The 17,745-nt window shown below is 37.0% G+C and overlaps 1 protein-coding gene across 1 annotated transcript in view; it reads left to right on the top strand.

The window, feature by feature from the left end:
- Iqgap2 (IQ motif containing GTPase activating protein 2) overlaps positions 1 to 17,745 on the top strand; it is a 289,643-nt gene that overhangs the window by 160,986 nt on the left and 110,912 nt on the right. The window contains exons 6-10 of the mRNA XM_005328940.5: positions 7,483 to 7,550; positions 7,851 to 7,964; positions 8,668 to 8,846; positions 10,944 to 11,031; positions 14,634 to 14,797. Of these exons, the coding sequence (XP_005328997.2) occupies positions 7,483 to 7,550; positions 7,851 to 7,964; positions 8,668 to 8,846; positions 10,944 to 11,031; positions 14,634 to 14,797 (613 nt within the window). The remainder of the gene's footprint in view (positions 1 to 7,482; positions 7,551 to 7,850; positions 7,965 to 8,667; positions 8,847 to 10,943; positions 11,032 to 14,633; positions 14,798 to 17,745) is intronic.

Below are 17,745 nucleotides of genomic sequence, written 5' to 3'. Positions count from 1 at the left end.
CAGCCCATGTCTTTTGATTGGTGAGTTTAGGCCATTAACATACGGGTTACAATTGATACATGATTTGTATTTCCAGCCATTTTTGTTATTTAACTTGACTTGATTTTTCCTTTGATTAGCTTTTCCTTTAGTGTAATACCCCCCTCTGCTGATTTTCATTGTTGTTTTTCATTTCCTCTTCATAGAATATTTTGCCAAAGATGTTCTGAGTGCAGATTTTCTAGCTGTAAATTCTTTTAGCTTTTGTTTATCATGGAAAGTATTCAAATCTAAAGCTTAATTTTCCTGGATATAAAATTCTTGGTTAACATTCATTTTCTTTCAGAGCTTGATATATGTTGTTCCAGGATCTTCTAGTTTGCAGGGTCTGGGTTGAAAATCTGCATATAACCTAATTGGTTTCCCCCTATATGTAATCTGATTCCTTTCTCTTATGGCTTTTAATATTCTCTCCTTATTCTTTATGTTAGGCATTTTCATTATAATGTGCCTTGGTGTGGATTTGTTGTGATTTTGTACATTTGGTGTCTTGTAAGCCTCTTGAATTTGGTTTTCCAATTCGTTCTTCATGTTTGGAAAATTTTCTGATATTATTTTGTTGAATAGATTGTTCATTTCTTTGGTTTGGACCTCTATGCCTTCCTCTATCCCAATAACTCTTAAATTTGGTCTTTTTATGCTACCCCATATTTCTTAAATGTTCTGCTCATGGTTTCTTACCATTTTCACTGTGTGGTCCACATTCTTTTCAAGATTATATATTTTGTCTTCATTGTCTGAAGTCCTGTCTTCCAAGTGGTCTAATCTGTTGGTGATGCTTTCAGTTGATCTTTTAATTTGGTTTATTGTTTCTTTCATTTCAAGGATTTCTGTTTGGTTTTTCTTTAGAACCTCTATCTCCCTATTGAAGTGATCTTTTGCTTCCTGCATTTGCTTATGTAGCTTTTTGTCAAAATGATCTTTTGCTGCCTGTATTTGCTCTCTTATATTATTCTTTAATTCACAGAACATTTTAATTATGTATATCCTGAACACTTTCTCTGTAATTTCATCTGCTGTACTAGCCATGGATTCTAATAATATGGTATTTTGATTTGTTTGGGAAACTTTCTTTCCTTGTCTTTTCATGTTGCTTGTGAGTCTTTCTTTCTAATTCTGTAGATCCTAGGCATTATCATTTTTACCCCATAGGCTTAATGTAGGATTCCAATACCTCTCCTTTAAGAGCAAGAACAATTTTAACAGATACCAATATTTAAAAAAAAAAAATCCACCTAAAACAAATATTAAGACGTTTACAGTTTGGTCACAATGGTGAATTCAATTATTATCTACAATATAATCAGTAGGTTTGTAAAAGGGTTTACAGTTTCTGATGGTGGACAAAGAATCAGGGGTGAGGTGTAGGAAGATATGCTGAGGAGGTATGAGGTGAGGATATAGAGTTATTATATTTTAGGAAGTGTGAAAGAGAAACTTAAAGAAGAAGGTTAGTAGCAGGAAAATAGAGGGGTAGTAATTTTGGCTAGACAAGTAAGAGGGAAGACAGTAGAGTACATAAGAAAAACACATGTATTTTAAGAAAAATAAAAATGTTAAAATAGTGAAAATTAGGAAAAAAACAAAAAAAATTAGAAGAATATACAACACATCTACAATATACTATTTAGTTGTCTCAGTCCTCAGTATCTTAATTCATGCAAAGTTTCACACATGTTGGGGATATAAGGGCGTGAGACTAAAGAGGGAGAAGAAAGGAGACAAAATCTCAGGAAGAAACAAAGATTGTTTTGGTTGCAGATCAGTATCTTTCCTGCTTCCCTTCTCATCCAATAGGTGGGGTTGTCTGTTGGTAGTTGGTATCTCTGCCCTCAGAATGGTAGGGGTTACCAGAATGTGAGGGTTGGTCTTGGAAGACTGCATCTCAAGGATCTCCTTTGGGGTCTGCTCCTGTGATGTGGATGCGGGTCTCATCCTCTCAGCTTGCCTGTAGACCTCACAGTTCCTGCTGTCTAAATTAGTCTCTAAAGTGTATCTCCCTCTCCCTCTCCTTTTCTATTTCCTAATCAGGAACCTTTCTCTCTGGGGGTTTTTATGTTGCATTCTGGTGGCTGCGCACCTCTTGCAGAGGGTTGTTTTGAATTGGGCAGTCTTTCTGCTGAGTTAGTGGCTGCTGGGGGTTGGGGGGAATTAGAAAACTATGGGTACCTGGTTATCCAGTGTTGCAAACTGGTAGTTGCCCTGATTAAAGATGGTGATGGAGGTGACCCAAGACGAAGGCAGCTGCTTTCAGCAATGGGGTGTCAGGTCGAGTTGGGGGAGCCGGGCGATAGCATTGTACGATGCTTTCAGAGATGAGCTCTGTGATATGTAATTTTGTGGCTGTCGGCTTTCTTCAGAGGCTGTGATGTCCCCAAGTGCAGGCAAGCTACCGTGAGTAGGGGACTATGGCAGTAGCTGCCGAGTCTCAAGATGGAGGCAACTGGGGGACCCCCACATTAATAGATGGGGGTCTACACAGGAGTAGTGGCCAGAGTACCTGCATGTGGTCCCGCTAAGGCACATGCGAGACCTGCGTGGGTGAGTAGTCAGAGTCAGGAGTCCTTTTCTAATGCTGAGGCCAGGGGCCCCATGCGCATGGCCGCTGTGATTCCTGTGTAGGATCACTCTCAGCAAAGCATTATTCCCACTAATTGAGACCCTGGTCACAGAGCGACATAGAATGCTTTCTCCCTCTGGCCCGCAATCTTGGATCCCCAGACATGAAACTTTTAATGTTAAAAAAAAAAATACACTTAGGAAAGGGAAGTTACTGGTGAATAAGATTGAACAAATTATATTATATGCATATTCAAACATGATATAACAAACCCCACTATTATGTATAATTATAGTGAACAAAAAAGTAAAAATAAAAATTTTAAAAGTGTACGTACAGTAAAAAGAATGTCATCCAGAGATTTGAACAACTCCTGACACAAAATAAAAAGAAGGAATTGGATTGACTGAAAAACAATATGGGAAAAGCCCATAATCCACAAAACAGAGGGAAGCATCAGAGCTAGGAGCTTCTGTGGGGCTGGCTCCAAGAAGAGAGCCAGAAAGAGAGCCTCAAAGCAAGAAGTCATCAGCTTCAAGGAGCCTCTGACCATTCCCGAGAGCACCAAGCATAGGTGCTGGTGGAAGCAGAGCCTCCCAGTACCCAAGATACCCGATGGCCTCAAGAAGAGACAGGGAAACCCCAATCTCAGAAGGAAAGACTCTGACAACCTCCTGGCATCAGTCCCACTGTTTTCCCATAGCCTCCCTAGTGCTGGCTCCTACCATCGGGGTCGGCAGTTGAAAATGGACAGATTACAAATCACAAACCCCAAGATAAGTGCCACATCAAAAGATGTCAGATGTTTAAAGGAAAATGACACTGAAAGAGGCATTTGATTACACAAACAGAACTAATATCTAAGGAAGAAATGAAAAAAAAATGTACAATTGACAGTCATCCAATTTATACACTTAACAAATATTTATTAAGCACTTTTACATAGCAGAACCAAAGATAAACTTTTTTTGGTTTTGCTTTTTTTTTTTTTTCTTTTTTCTTTTCTCTTTTTGTCAGTGCTTGGAATCAAATCCAGGGCCTCCCACATGCTAATCAAGTTCTCTACCACTTACTCCCCCAGATCCAAAGATAAAATTAGGAAAGAGGAAATTTTGTATAGATAAAACTAGAAAAGAAATTAATAGAATTTATATTTATCTAAGTTATCAATGCATAATACAAAAATAAATTTTGGATCTAAAATTTTAGATTATCTCGACATTTTGTGGGTAGAGAAATAGAAGTGGAACTATGTAGAATAATAGATACTAATTAGCTTAGGTTTGCCATAAAAATATAAATTTCAAAGTATATTAAAATTTTAATAGGATATTAATATGATAATACACATTAAAGAGAACACATTTAGTACTTGAAATAGATATAAATTGCTAGAAGATATTTTATGGATGTCTGCTACTTAAGTTTTACTGTCGAATTTTCAAATTGACTCTCCAACTTTTTAAAATATTTTTTTTTCATGAGTTAGTTCAGATGTATATTAAAATTTGTAGAAAAGGAAGAGATAGATTTGCAAATCAGGTACTATGAAAAAAATTGGCACAAAGTTACATATATCATCATTTGTTTCATTTCTTAAATAATAGTTTGTTTTCCTCAAGAATTCTTTTTGCAGCTTGGCTATACCTATTAAATTCCACTTAATTTTGAAGTTCCTATTACTAGAAAGGTGCTAGTGAAGAGGATGATGTTTCATTAATTTCATGCATCCTTTTTATATTTTTTCTTTAACACATGTGTGTATGTATGTATGTGTGTATGTGTTGGGGATCAAACCCAGGGCCTTGGACAGTTAGGCAAGTGCTCTACCACTGAGCTGCATCTCCAGCCCAGGGGCTGCCTTTCAACTGGAATCTTTTCTCTATGTGATAATGAGTTGGGAAATGGCTCATAAAATATTATGATTTACAAAATGTCAACATGGTGTCTTAATGATGTAGTTTAATTATAATGACTTGTTTAGCATGAACCTTTGGTAATAAAATCCTCAATAGCTGTGTAAACAGTTTTGTATCTTTGATGATCTCAAAAGACCTAGAACTTAAACTAAAAAATGTATACTGTCTTTCTAGTTTTGAATTATGAATATATAATGGCTGTTTCACATTAACGAATGACCAAAGTTGAATATATTTTTTTCCCCTTAAACAAGGTAGGAATATCACTTTGGAGTTTAGAACTGAAATTAAAATTACCACTTGTTCTTTGTCCTTTGGTATAATTTTGAGGTGAGGAGTGAAAGAAAGGACCTCGCCCCCACTCAAAATTCTTAAAATTTGAAAATTCAGTAATACACATTTCCTGGAAGAAATTTACATGGTCATTATATCTTTAAACTAATCACTAATGAAGGAAATATAGACTTAACATGCTGTTGCTATTAGATTGGGAAAATATTTATTTATTTATTTATTGGTAGATTGATTGGTTGCTGTTTTTGGATTGAACCCAGGGCCTTGAACATGCTAGGCAAGTGCCCTGCCACTAAGCTATACTCCCAGTCCCTAACTGGGAAAGTTTCTGCTGTTATTCTGAGGTGATAAATGGACAAAGAAAACGGCTTTCACATGACTTGATGACAGTCAACTTCACACATCTGCCATAAGCCATACCTGGCACCAGTTGCTTAGGATGAGAGTCTAGAAGCCCAGCAAATTGGCAGGACAGCTCTCCCTGGGAATCTTCCACATACTCCACATGGTTGTCTACATAGCTATCTAGAAGCTATTCTCCGGTACACCAGCAACAACTTTGGTGCTAAGAAGTGGGAGTCATATTGGCAGGTTCAAGCCTCCTGGCTTAAAAGCTTCACTCCCCTGGGAGTTGCTGTCTATTGTAACTACTATGTCCCCTACTACATAGCTTTCCAGTTCTCTGCAAAGTATATATCAGTTATAAAGTTTACTGAACTCAGGAGGGCCCAAAGATATGGTGCATGTTGGGTATATTTTGATTCCTTCAGGTCAAGATATACTGATCAATCAGGTTACCACCCCCCGCCCAAGTAGTGAAGCTTGGTAATGAAGTTGACAGTGTACCTTTACTAGGTTCCTAGGAGAACAGAGCTAGAAAATTAACTCAAGCCAGGCATGGTGGTACACGCCTTTAATCCCAGTGTTATAGTCAGCTTTTCATCACTGTGACCAAAAGACCTGACAAGAACATTATAGGAGGAAAAGTTTATTTGACTCATAGTTTCAGAGGTCTCAGTCCATAGATGACCAATTCCATAGATCTGGGCCCAAGGTGAGGCAGAACATCATGGCAGAAGGATGCAGTGGAGGAAAGCAGCTCAGAATGTGGCAGTAAGGAACCACAGAGAGCTCCATGTACCAGAGATAAAATATAAACCCCAGAGGTGTGCCCCCTGTGACCTTCCTCCTCCAGCCACACCCTGTCTACAGTTACCACCCAGTTAATTTATCAGAGGATGAATCCATTGATGAGGTTATACTTCTCATAATCTAATCATTTCATCTCTGAACCTTCTTATATTGTCTCACACATGAGCTCTTGGAGGACTCCTCATCTCTAAACCTTAACACTCAGCAAGTCCAAAAAGTTAGGCAGGAGGATCACAAGTTCAAGGTCAGCCTGGACAACTTATTAGGAAGACCCTATCTCAAAAATTTAAAAGGGCTGGAGATGTAGCTCAGTAGTAAAGTGCCCTTGGGTTCTCTCCCTGGTACTACCAAAAAAATATATATATATGTGTGTGTTGAAGTTAAATTTTAAAATCTCACAAAGGGACAAAAGGGCTTTTTTTTAAAAAAAAAAAAAAAACCTTTCACATAAATGATAAATGAATGTAATTTTAAAAATCAAATGTTGGCAAAATACATTGAAAGTTTTCAATGTTGTATACATTTTCAATCTGGAAATTTGGGTGATTTTAGAAATTTATTATAAAAATAAGAATGTAGCTGAGCATAATGTTACACATATGTAATCTCAGCCCCTCAGGAGGCTGAGGCCAGAAGATTTCAAGTTCAAAGCCAGCCTCAGCAACTTAGCAAGACCCTAAGCAACTTCGGAAGAGCATGTCTCAAGTTTTTTTTTTTTTTTTTTTTTTAAAGGCTGGGTTTTTTAAAGGCTCAGTGGTTAAGTACCCGCCCACCCAATAAAGATATAGCCAGGTGGGGTGGTGCATCCCTGCAATCCCAGGGTCTCAGGAGGCTGAGGCAGGAAGATTGTAAGTTTGAGGCCAGTCTCTGCAACTTAACCACACACTGACTTAAAATAAAAATAAGGGTTAGGGTTTAACTCAAGGGATAGAGCACTCCTGGGTTAAGTTGTCAGTACAACAGCTGCAACAAAAATACAATCCAAGCTGCATTTTCAATCAAATAAGAATCTTGTAATATTCGTAGAAATATTGGTTGTATTTATTACCTGCTGTTTTGTACTAGCTGAATTTCTTATTCTCCTTACAAATGAATGATGGAGTTAGTTGACTCAATAGAAATGCTGTATAATATAGAAGACCAGCTCTGCCACTTAGACTGGAGTTCTAAGTAGTTCATAGTTCCTCAGGGACTATGCCACCTTGGCATGCACTTTCCTCATCTGTAAAATGAATAGATTGGATATGGTATGTCTTAAGTCCTTCTCAACTGAAGATTTATGATAAGCCAGCTGTGCTAGTGCATGCCTATTATCCCACAACTAAGGAGGTTGAAGCAGGAAGATTGCACGTTCAAGGTCAGCTTGGGGAAATTTGTGCAACCCTATATCAAAATTTAAAAATATAAAGAACTAGGAATGTAGTTCAGTGGTAAAGAGCCCCCAAGTTCAATCCCCTGAACCCCCACACACAATTATGTTGATAAAAGTTCCTGATAATTTTGTGCTTTGTCTTTCAGTTTATATCTGTTCAAATTAGGAATAGCACCCCAGATCCAGGATTTGTTGGGCAAAGTGGACTTCACAGGTACTACTCTTTCTATATATATGTATTTTTTAACAATCTGGTTACTAAAAAAAAGTACCAAGACTTTCTTTTTCATTTTGATGTTGTCGATTCTTTTGTTAACCAGAAGAGAAAACTTACCTGTCTTGTTTTATTCAACTTTCCCCATGTTTGTGTGATGAGACTCTCAGGCTGGACTCTTCCTGATGCCCTTGTTTAGAAAGCACCCCACCTTCCAGGGGAGGCATTTGTTGATATGAATGTACTGCCTCCATCTCTCTCTGTGTGGCTTTATTTCATTTTGTTATTGTTCTTTTTTAGAGGAAGAAATCAGTAATATGAGAAAAGAACTTGAGAAATATGGAATACAAATGCCATCTTTCAGCAAAATAGGTGGTATTCTGGCCAATGAACTGTCTGTGGATGAAGCTGCATGTAAGTCTATCTAAAATCCAAACATCATTGATATGCAATTTACCCATACTTTATTTTTTTTGTTTTGATGATGTAAAATAGTATATTTAGAAGATATTTTAAGAATGCTGAAAGTCATTATTGTATGTATTATAGTTAGTTAATTTGAGGATGTCTGTCAGAATGTAATCCAGTAATTGATTTTGAACTTTCAACGTTCACGTGTACAGTGTGAATTAAGAATTTCCAGAAATATCTTCATTCTCCAAAATATTTTTCTACATTCTGTGTCTTTACATTTTAGTGATAGGATACATTTGCTATGAATCTTTTAGGGTTACAAGCTAAATTAGAGGTATTCCTTGGAATCTACTTATTACTTTAAAATGTTCTATATTACCTTAACCATAGAGCGTATCTCTGAACCATAGTTCATATCTCTGAACTCCTAATGATTGACAGTGCTTAGCTCATTTTAGCCATTCAGTGCAAGTTGAATAAACAAATAGGGCTTACTTAACAGATGCTGCAATCAGAACAAAAGACAAAGTGACATGAGGAAAGATTGTCGGGTACTCCATGATATCTCCGATGTTTATCTCTATCTCCATACTTACTAGAAGCCAAGGAAGACAATAAAACTGCTTGAGTTCATGTAATGTCAAGACAACTGTTGATGTTGTCTTTTGCTGACAAAATTCTCTTTTTTCTCTTAATTTTGCAGTACATGCTGCAGTTATAGCCATTAATGAAGCTATCGAGAAGGGAGTAGCAGAGCAGACCATTATAACGCTAAGAAACCCAAATGCAGTTTTAACTTTAGTGAATGACAACTTCGCACAGGAATATCAGAAAGAACTCTGGGAAGCCAAAAAGAAAAAAGAAGAAAATGCAAGACTGAAGGTACTTAATAAGATTCTGAGTAATAAATACAGTTATGAATATGATTTACTAGTTTTAAAAAGCCTTACTTTTTAAAATGATATTTTAAAATCAACTTTCTTTGTCCATAGATAATTGGTTTGGAAATGTAAGGGTAAAAGAAGACCATATACTACATACCAACATTAGATAGACTTTTTTTTTTATGAAGAATATTATAGGTTGGAAGGATTGAAGGTCATGTCATAAACATACTCCTTACCCAGAAAACATAGAAGTAGTAGCCAAAGATCACCATCAGCAGATCCTGTATTGCCAAGTGACTTTATATTTATTAGTAGAGGTGAATGATTTAATGCGGTAAAGTTTAAAGAGGGTAGTTTTTAATCTGCTATCTTCATTTTTTCCTAAGAGTTAACCCTTCATATATTTAAAGGTAGCAAATATGTCTCAGCAAGACAAATTGCTCCTGATCCTAACCCCGTCTAACCAGTTATTGAAAGCTTTGTCCACACTGAGGACTTCTACTTCATCACCAGCTTTCTCTCACTGGGCTCTTTCTAGTCACTTTTAGCCACATTATTTTTATGGATTTTCTCACCTGGTAGCTTCTACCAGCATTCACTGCCTTGAGATTGTCTGCTCCCTCAGGTTATGTGTCTTGGCTGCCATGGTAGCCATCAGCCCTGATCTCTTAGTGTCTCCTTCTCTTCCTCCTTTTACACATAGAGATCCTTCCAGGTCCAGCATTGAGCACTTCTCTGTTTTTCCTCCATTGAGCTCATCTACTTGTTGAGGAAGTCACTCGTCAACTTTGTACAAGTTCCTTTCAAATAGGCCTCTCTACTACTCCTCCAGATCTCATCGTCCCTGTCTCCCAGGCCTTGCACTCCATCACAGCAGAAGAGAGCTCATCTCCACCCTCACAATGCTCCTCCCCCAAGTCCTTGATTTGGAATGACAACCACCTTGTCCAGACTCTTTGTGTCTCCTCTGTCCTACTCATGGCTATATTCTGTCCTTTTTTTTTTTTTTTTTTTTTTTGCCAACTTAAATCCAGTGCCTGGTATAGTCTCACCAAACTTGTCTTAGTGCTACCCTCCTGACCTTGTCATAGGACTCATAGCACCTTCCTCATGGGGTTTCCCTGATTCCTGTCATTCTCCAAGCCAACCCTTCCTAGAGCTTGAGTTTGCAAAATTAATCTTTAACTATAGATCTGATGTCACCCCACCCAAAACCTCTTCTGATTCTTTAGTGCCTACTGAGTTAAGTACAGGTCCTTAGCTTGGCCTTCAAAGGCCTCCATGAGGCCTAACTGACCTCTTTACCTTTTTAGCTAACCCTGGACATATATTCCATTGATGGCCCAACATGGCAAGCTTTGTGACCTGTGTGACCAACTCCTGCTGTCTATCTCCTGTCACCCAATCAGCCTTTATGGTTACTCTGTTCCTTCAAACCCTCCTCAGTTGTTAATGCTTTTCAAAGTTTCCTTCCCAATTTAGTTTGAATCTGTTTTTTAATAGAATCTGTTCTGTTGTGAATAATTGTTATTTGCATTCTTAATTTTATTAGATCAAATCAAGTGAAATTACCAATATTTAGCTGTTTTTCACTTTAAAAAATGACAAGACTGCCAGGTTTAGTGGTTCAACCTACTCAGGAGGCTGAGAGAGGAGAGTTCCAAGTTCAAGGCCCTATCTGGACAACTGAGACAATCTTTCCAAATACAATTTTTAAAAATGGGCTGGGGTGTAGCTCAGTGGTAGAATACTTGGCTAGCATGTGTGAGGCCCAGGGTTGAATCCCTAGTGCCCTCCCAACACCAAACACACAACAATAAAAACCCCAATACTAAGTCATGAAGCCTAATATTTTCCACTTTAAAAATTTAGCCTTTTTCTAAGAGTCAATGGATCTGTCCTTTGTAATTCTTGCCGAATGTCTCTCCCCTAGTTGCCTGCACAGAGCAAGCACTTCACAAATGTTTGTACTGACCTGAAATGAAAACTAGTGGGTTATTTTAAATCACTGCTTGCATTTTTGCAATCAAGTGTTGAGCATTGGAAAGATTTTATTGAACCTTAGGAATCAGTTGAAGACTTTGTTTTGCAGAATAGCTGTATTTCAGAGGAAGAAAGAGATGCATATGAAGAACTGCTGACACAAGCAGAAATCCAAGGAAATATCAATAAAGTCAATAGTAAGTAATGGATTATATGAAGGAAATGGATAGTTTTATAAGCTACAAACTTCCTTTACTAGAATCTCCAATTATGTACTTCCAAAACTGTTTTGTGTGATGAAAAATCTGGTAAATGTCAGTATTGCTCTTAATCATAATTTGACATTTGACATTTGGAGTCTTTTGGTGTACCTCCTCCCAGTCCATACAAATTACCTCCAAGTACCCTGAAGTTAGTTTGATTCTACCTTCCTGTTTCATTATAGGTACAGTACACTTCATATTTTGAATCTGTCCCTTTTGGACTATTATTGAATGTTATTTAGTGAAAGATTATGACCACAAGATTATATCTCCTTGCCTGTGATAGTTGATGGTGTTCTATGGAATTATAAAAAATATTATTGACACTTATGCCTTTTATTCCTTCTTAGTCACTAGTCTTTAGTTTGCAAGAATTCTTTTCTTACAGCTTGTGTAGGTTTAATGCAAGAGAATAAGATTATAAGAGCTCCAATAGCAATTGGTTAGCATGTGGTACTTATAAGAGTAAGACTATTGATGGGCCACATTAAATTACACAGTGCAGGGCTGGGGATGTGGCTCCAGCCGTAACACGCTCACCTGGCATGCATGGGGCACTGGGTTTGATCCTCAGCACCACATAATATAAAATAAAGATGTTGTGTCCACCGAAAACTGAAAACTAAATATTAAAAATTTTTTAAAAATTATACAATGGCAGGTTTGAGTCTCACTTCCCTGATCCTCTAGTTTAATTCCTCCTAGTGTTTTGTTCAGTTATGTGACTATAAAGAATAGAAAATTTGGGTGGTTAAAATAAACATATGCAGGTCAGACCCATCAATCTTGTTATTAGACTCTTTCTTCCTCTAGTAAAATTTATTATTACTTGAGCCTCAGAAGAGGCAGCAAGGAATTCTACTAAACTTTTGTATTCTCTAGATCAATGTAAACAATGCATATATTCCCTCTAAAAAAAACCAAATTCATGATAGAACATTTGGACCTAAAGCATATGAACCCCACTGTCAAACTTAATTTGAAGTGTTCACTAATTACGATAGTATTAAATCTTGCCCTATATGTAACTTCCTAAATGAGTTTGGAATATTTTTTATTGCTATGAACACCTTCAAGGAAATGCACACCTGCAGGTGTTACTCAGAAGTCTGCTCCTAAGTTGCTAGGGAGAAACAAAGTCCCAAAGGGTTCAAACAGTAATCAAGGAAGATCAAATAAAGTTAATGTCAATGTTTGGCAGTTAGCAACTGAGTAAACTTGAGAATTTAACTCACATACAATACAGCTGCGAGTTCTCAAGTGACTTTTTTTTTTTAAAGTCAATATCCTATTATTTGGGGGGTATATTTTTCTATTCTTCTATCCCTATTAAATCTGAATCAAGTTAGTGATGGTATATGATATTCCAATTTCAGGTTTCTCTTTCTGCTCTTTTTGAAAGCTGAGAATTTTCATTATAAGAAAAAAATAATATGACCAGTAAGACAACATCTGAAGTCCATAGCTTAAAAAGGAAATAGTTTCATAATCTTTTACCATCTTTTATTTTTGAAATGGTTACAACCACTAAAACAGTCTTTTTCATGTTAAATAAAATGCCTTATAAGTAAATATTTAATATACAATGACACAATTTTCTGCCTGCAAATTTAATGCCAAATTAGCTATACTTTTTTTCCCCCTATTTTTAAGTAAAAGGCATTGGGTGATTTGCACATAATGGAATAATTAGCTGAAATTGATAAAGGGCATTACAATGTTTGGTGGCTTTAAATGTGCAGAACAAGATTATTCTGAAGTTTTTGATCTGTCCTCATCTAGAAATTTATAGCACGGTAGGACTGAAAGTAGTCTTATAAAAACAATCTGAAGCTATTTTGGTTGGTAATGTGACAATAAGACAGAGGAACACTTTAAAATCTAAATAAAATATAGGTACTTTAACAAGCTCTTCCCCAGCTGTGTTGGTTATTACATTTAAATGCTGAGGCTAAGGGGCTGGGGCTGGGGCTCAGCCATAGATCGCTTGCCTAGCATGCGTGAGGCGCTGGGTTCAATCCTCAGCACCACATAAAATAAATAAATTAAATAAAGTTAAAAAAATAACTTATTAAACAAATGCTGAGACTTTACATTTGTAGCAGTCATTGTAATGGCCTAAGTGACAGCTTTGGTGGTAAAGCCAATGGTTCTGTCTTCAGAGATTTCAGTTTTGTTTAAACTGTGGTCATTTGGCTCTTGTGTTTGGCTCATGCGTTCCATTCATTGCACACTATATTATGTTAAGATCACGGCTGGAAATTTTATTAAAGGCAGTATAAATGAGTAAAGATGAAACTTCTTTAGAAGAAACAGTTTATTAAAAGGGTTTTAAGGGTATGGGTTTCTGAATATTTAACATCCAGTTATACAAACCCACATAATAAAGTTCTCAGAGGTGAAGCAAGATCCTACTTAGAGTATTTCCAGATGTAGCTGAAAGGCTTTCGCTAACTTTAACAGAGCAATAGACATCGCCAACTCACCTTTCTGGATATTTGTCCCGTTAATTCTAAGTATAAAAATGTAGTGCTTGGGATCCAAAGATTCTTTGTATTAAGTACATGTTTCCAGTTGGGATTGACTCAAAGTCCTCCATTAGTCATGTTTCCTGCTATTTCTTAGCAGAAAGTCTAAGGGATGCTCTTTGCAAAAGTAGAGAAAATTAATTGTCATCTTGTCAAAAAGGGTAGAATAATCATAGCTGCAGCCCAGGCGTGTTTTACCAAACAAACTTGCTTTGAAAATCTCTAGAAATCTATGGGTCTTTGATTTTCCTGCTACCCAGATGCCTTGTATAGAGGGCACACTCTGGAGGCTCCAGTGATAGAATTCATCACCCATTCTTCCATTAGTTTAGCAATTCAGTTTTTATGCCTAGTCAGCTAAACTCAATCTGCTGTTCCAAGCACCCTTAGTTTGTTCACTAAAATTCCTTGTAACAACTGGTGGGAAGATTACTTAGTTTATGATGTATCAGATGATGGAAGTGGCAAAGTATCCAAGTGCCTATCTGGGTTTACCAAATGCCAGTTCATTGAAAGGATACAGAAGCTGGGCAAGACTTGTTTTCCAGTGTTCATGTAGCTTTAAGTCTTCTTAGGGAAGCAGTAGTAAACCACAAGGAGCAATGGAAGAAAAGCCTGGTGGAATAGCCTAGTTTTAAATAGCTGTGGGAGTTTACAAGGTGAGAGAAATCCTCAGGGACTGAAACAGTTTGAAGGTATCATGGAAGAGGAGGGGACCAGATCTAGTCCCAAAAGCAAGGATTTTGAAGGGAAGTCATACTAGGCAGGAATGATCCTGCAGCCCCAGCTCCATCAATGCTGAGTGAGGTTCTTCTAGGGACTGACTCCAAGGATTGGGCTGACTTGTATTATTGAGTTGGGTTTCCAGGGTTTTGTCTGTCCCCTATCTACAGCTCTTCAGAGTTCTTGGAAACTGCTTATAGTTCTTGGGAAGAAAGGCTGGCTGGGTTGGGCAGGGGTGTGGGGGACGACAGTTATTCTGAAGGAGCCCTGTGAACCCATCCTCAGGACTGGCTGCCGTGGACCACATCAATGCTGTCATTCGGGAAGGTGACCCTGCAAATACACTGCTTGCACTGAAGAAACCAGAGGCCCAGCTGCCTGAGGTCTATTCCTTTGCTGCTACTATGTATCAGAATGAACTCCTCAACCTCCAGAAACAGAACACCATGGTGAGTCCCAAGAGACTGTTTGCACAGAAAGAAAGCAACTGAGGAAAGCAGGGAGAGGGTGAGGAGGGGAGAGTCTCTCACTCACACTAATCTCCAGCCTCATGACCCACCTGTGCAGATCCCTAGCCTTCCCTCCTCTTTAACTCTTGCTTTAGACTATGAGAAGATTCTAGGAGCCTATTTAGAAATTCACACGAATACACATAAAAACAGGTTGTTTCAATTCTGTGTTATTTTTTGGAAGAAATTTAGATAATTTTTTTAATTATACTGAAGTGTTTTTAAAATATGTAATGTTTTGCTATAGAAAAATAAGCTAGCTCTAAAACGTTTCTAGAAATGTACAACTAAGAACATTAACACCATGGCTTTGGTTTTTTTTCTTTCACATGCTAATAGGGTTCAACTGTGGTATTCACATAAGTTTACTGTAAGAGCATGTTTATTAGTATTTCTATGAGCCAAGTAGGGGAGCAGAATGCTATAAAGTACTAGAAACTGAACCAAAAATTTTCCATAGGAGAGAGCCATATTTCAAGAAAATAGGCATCCTTACAACTGTTTAACCATTGTTCAAAAAGTGTTAGTTCACTACACATATCATCCGTCAAATTTCTACAACACTAGGTTAAATGTTTTATGTGTGAGGCCCTTAAATCAATCTCTAACACATACACACACACAAACACCAAAAAAAAAAAAAAAAAAAAAAGAAAGAAAGAAAGAAAAAAGAAAAGAAAAGAAAAAAAAGGAAAGAGAACTTAAAATTCTAAGGAAACACAGAAGATTAGTGATTGGATCTTAAAATCAGAATTAGCACTCACATACACACACACATCAGTTATATTATAGTATATTAAAGCATTAACAAGCAATTCACAAGACAACAAATATACAAATGACAAACACATGAGAAGTTGAAACTCAGAAGTAAATATACATATATTTTTAAGATTAGATTACATACTAGTATATTAGAGGGCTTTTTTTTTTTTTTTTAATAATACCAGGGATTGAACACAAGGGACTTAACCACTGAACCCCATCCCAGCCCTTTTTATTTTTTACCTAGAGACAGGGTCTTGCTGACTTACTCAGGGCCTCGCTAAGTTGCTGAGACTGGCTTTGAACTTGCAAGTCTCCTGAGTTGCCAGGATTAAAGGCCTGTGCCATCACTCCTTGCTTTTATTAGAAGGATTTAACCCAATGTAGGTATAAATGTGGGGTAGTGGGCATTTCCTAAATAACTATTAAGAGTGTGAATGGTACAATCTTTCTGGAGGGTAATGTACATCAAAGGCCCCTGGTACAGACCATTATATTCTAGAAAATGAGCCTAATATGAATGAAAAGTTTTAAACATGAAGATATTTCACAGCATTGTTTATACTATTGAGAAACAGGAAACTAACCCATGTTCAATAACGGATTTCTTAATTTGTGGTACTTCCATATTCTAGAAATATCATGCAACCAATCAAAATTATAATGATCAGAAAAAATAACCCACACTAAGTGGGAGGGGAAAATGCCTTGAATCTAAAATATATTGCATTATTTTTTTTTGTGATCAGAAAATAAAGTAAGAAGTACAAAACCTGTAAAAATGAATGCATGAATTAAAAATGAAAAATGTGTAGCCTAAAGAGTTTGGGTGATTGGATTTGTTTTCTTATTTTTGATAATCAAGACTTTCTTTTTTCTAAATAAAAATACAATATTTTATGATAAAGGCAAAAATAGGTTGTTTTCTTAAGTTACACTTAGGTTCTTTCATTCATTTTTTTCTTGTACTTGTCTAACTTTGAAGCCCACAGTCAGTTATATTATAGCTCAGTCATTTATCCCCAGGTGATCATAGTCAATCTGTGGTCATCCAACCACATTTCTTCTTGTTTTTATCCTCATCCTTGCTATAGCCTACTTTAGATATTCATGAACTGTGCACTGGAAGAAGGAGAGGAGGTAAATTGGCAATGGTTCCATTCTGCTCTTTACTTGCAATCTTGTGCCTCCCTTAGGCAGTAAGCCTGTAGTTCATGTAAGGTATTTAGATGAAAATTTACTTACATGCTTCATATGATAACCTCTTCCTAGTGGCTTTAGAAGGTAAAATTTTACTTTGTTACTCTGAAATTGTTTTGCTTCAATATTTCTGTGGAGATCCAGAAAGCTATAATAATGCATTTGTATATAAATATTACATTATACACATGTCTTGTTCACTGTCTAATTATGCCAAGAGAGTGGGGTAGATTGCAGACAAAGAAAATGCCTCAGAACATCATGGGAGACGTATGATTTGTTGGGGAAAGCTTTCAAGAGATCAGTGACAGTTCCAAGGAGAGTTCAGAGGACATAGGCTGACAGATAGCACCTCCATCTCTCATAGTGCTCTGCCAAGCAGTGCCTCCTCTCCCTCACAGTGTTTTGTTCAGTGGTGGCCAATTGAATTAGTGACATGTATCCTTTCCACGGTGCCTTCAGATCTGTGCCTGTCCCTAATTAGAAAGGGCTTTTATATGTTAGGCTTCCCAAACAGTGACTTCACCAGCATTGGCTTAGTTAGTTTGCTCTGTCTGGCAAGATCCCAAGGAGCAACTGTCCTGGTGTATGTGCAAGAAAGTAGTTTTCTACAGATAACACTAACTTGCCCTAGATCCCAGTGTGCATAGAGAAAGAAAGCCATTGTACTTTGAGATTATATGTATATGGATTTTCCAGCCCAGACTTGCTCTCATTATTCCCTTAATATGGTAAGATTTTGGGGAACAGAAAGGGGCATTAAGGGACGTGTTTTACTGTCCCCCTTTGTTTTAGCAATGATATATTATATATAATATCCTAAAGATAAAGATGTATATCAGCTTTTTTTTGAAATTGTTTTTCAAGTTCTTCCTTGTGTTCCTTTCATATATTAAAGAAATCTCCCTTTTAAAGTTGGATCA

This window comes from Ictidomys tridecemlineatus, chromosome 1, assembly GCF_052094955.1.
Source record: "Ictidomys tridecemlineatus isolate mIctTri1 chromosome 1, mIctTri1.hap1, whole genome shotgun sequence".
NCBI lineage: Eukaryota > Metazoa > Chordata > Mammalia > Rodentia > Sciuridae > Ictidomys > Ictidomys tridecemlineatus.
Note: the sequence above shows the minus strand (reverse complement) of the source record. Positions and strands in the feature narration are given on the sequence as shown.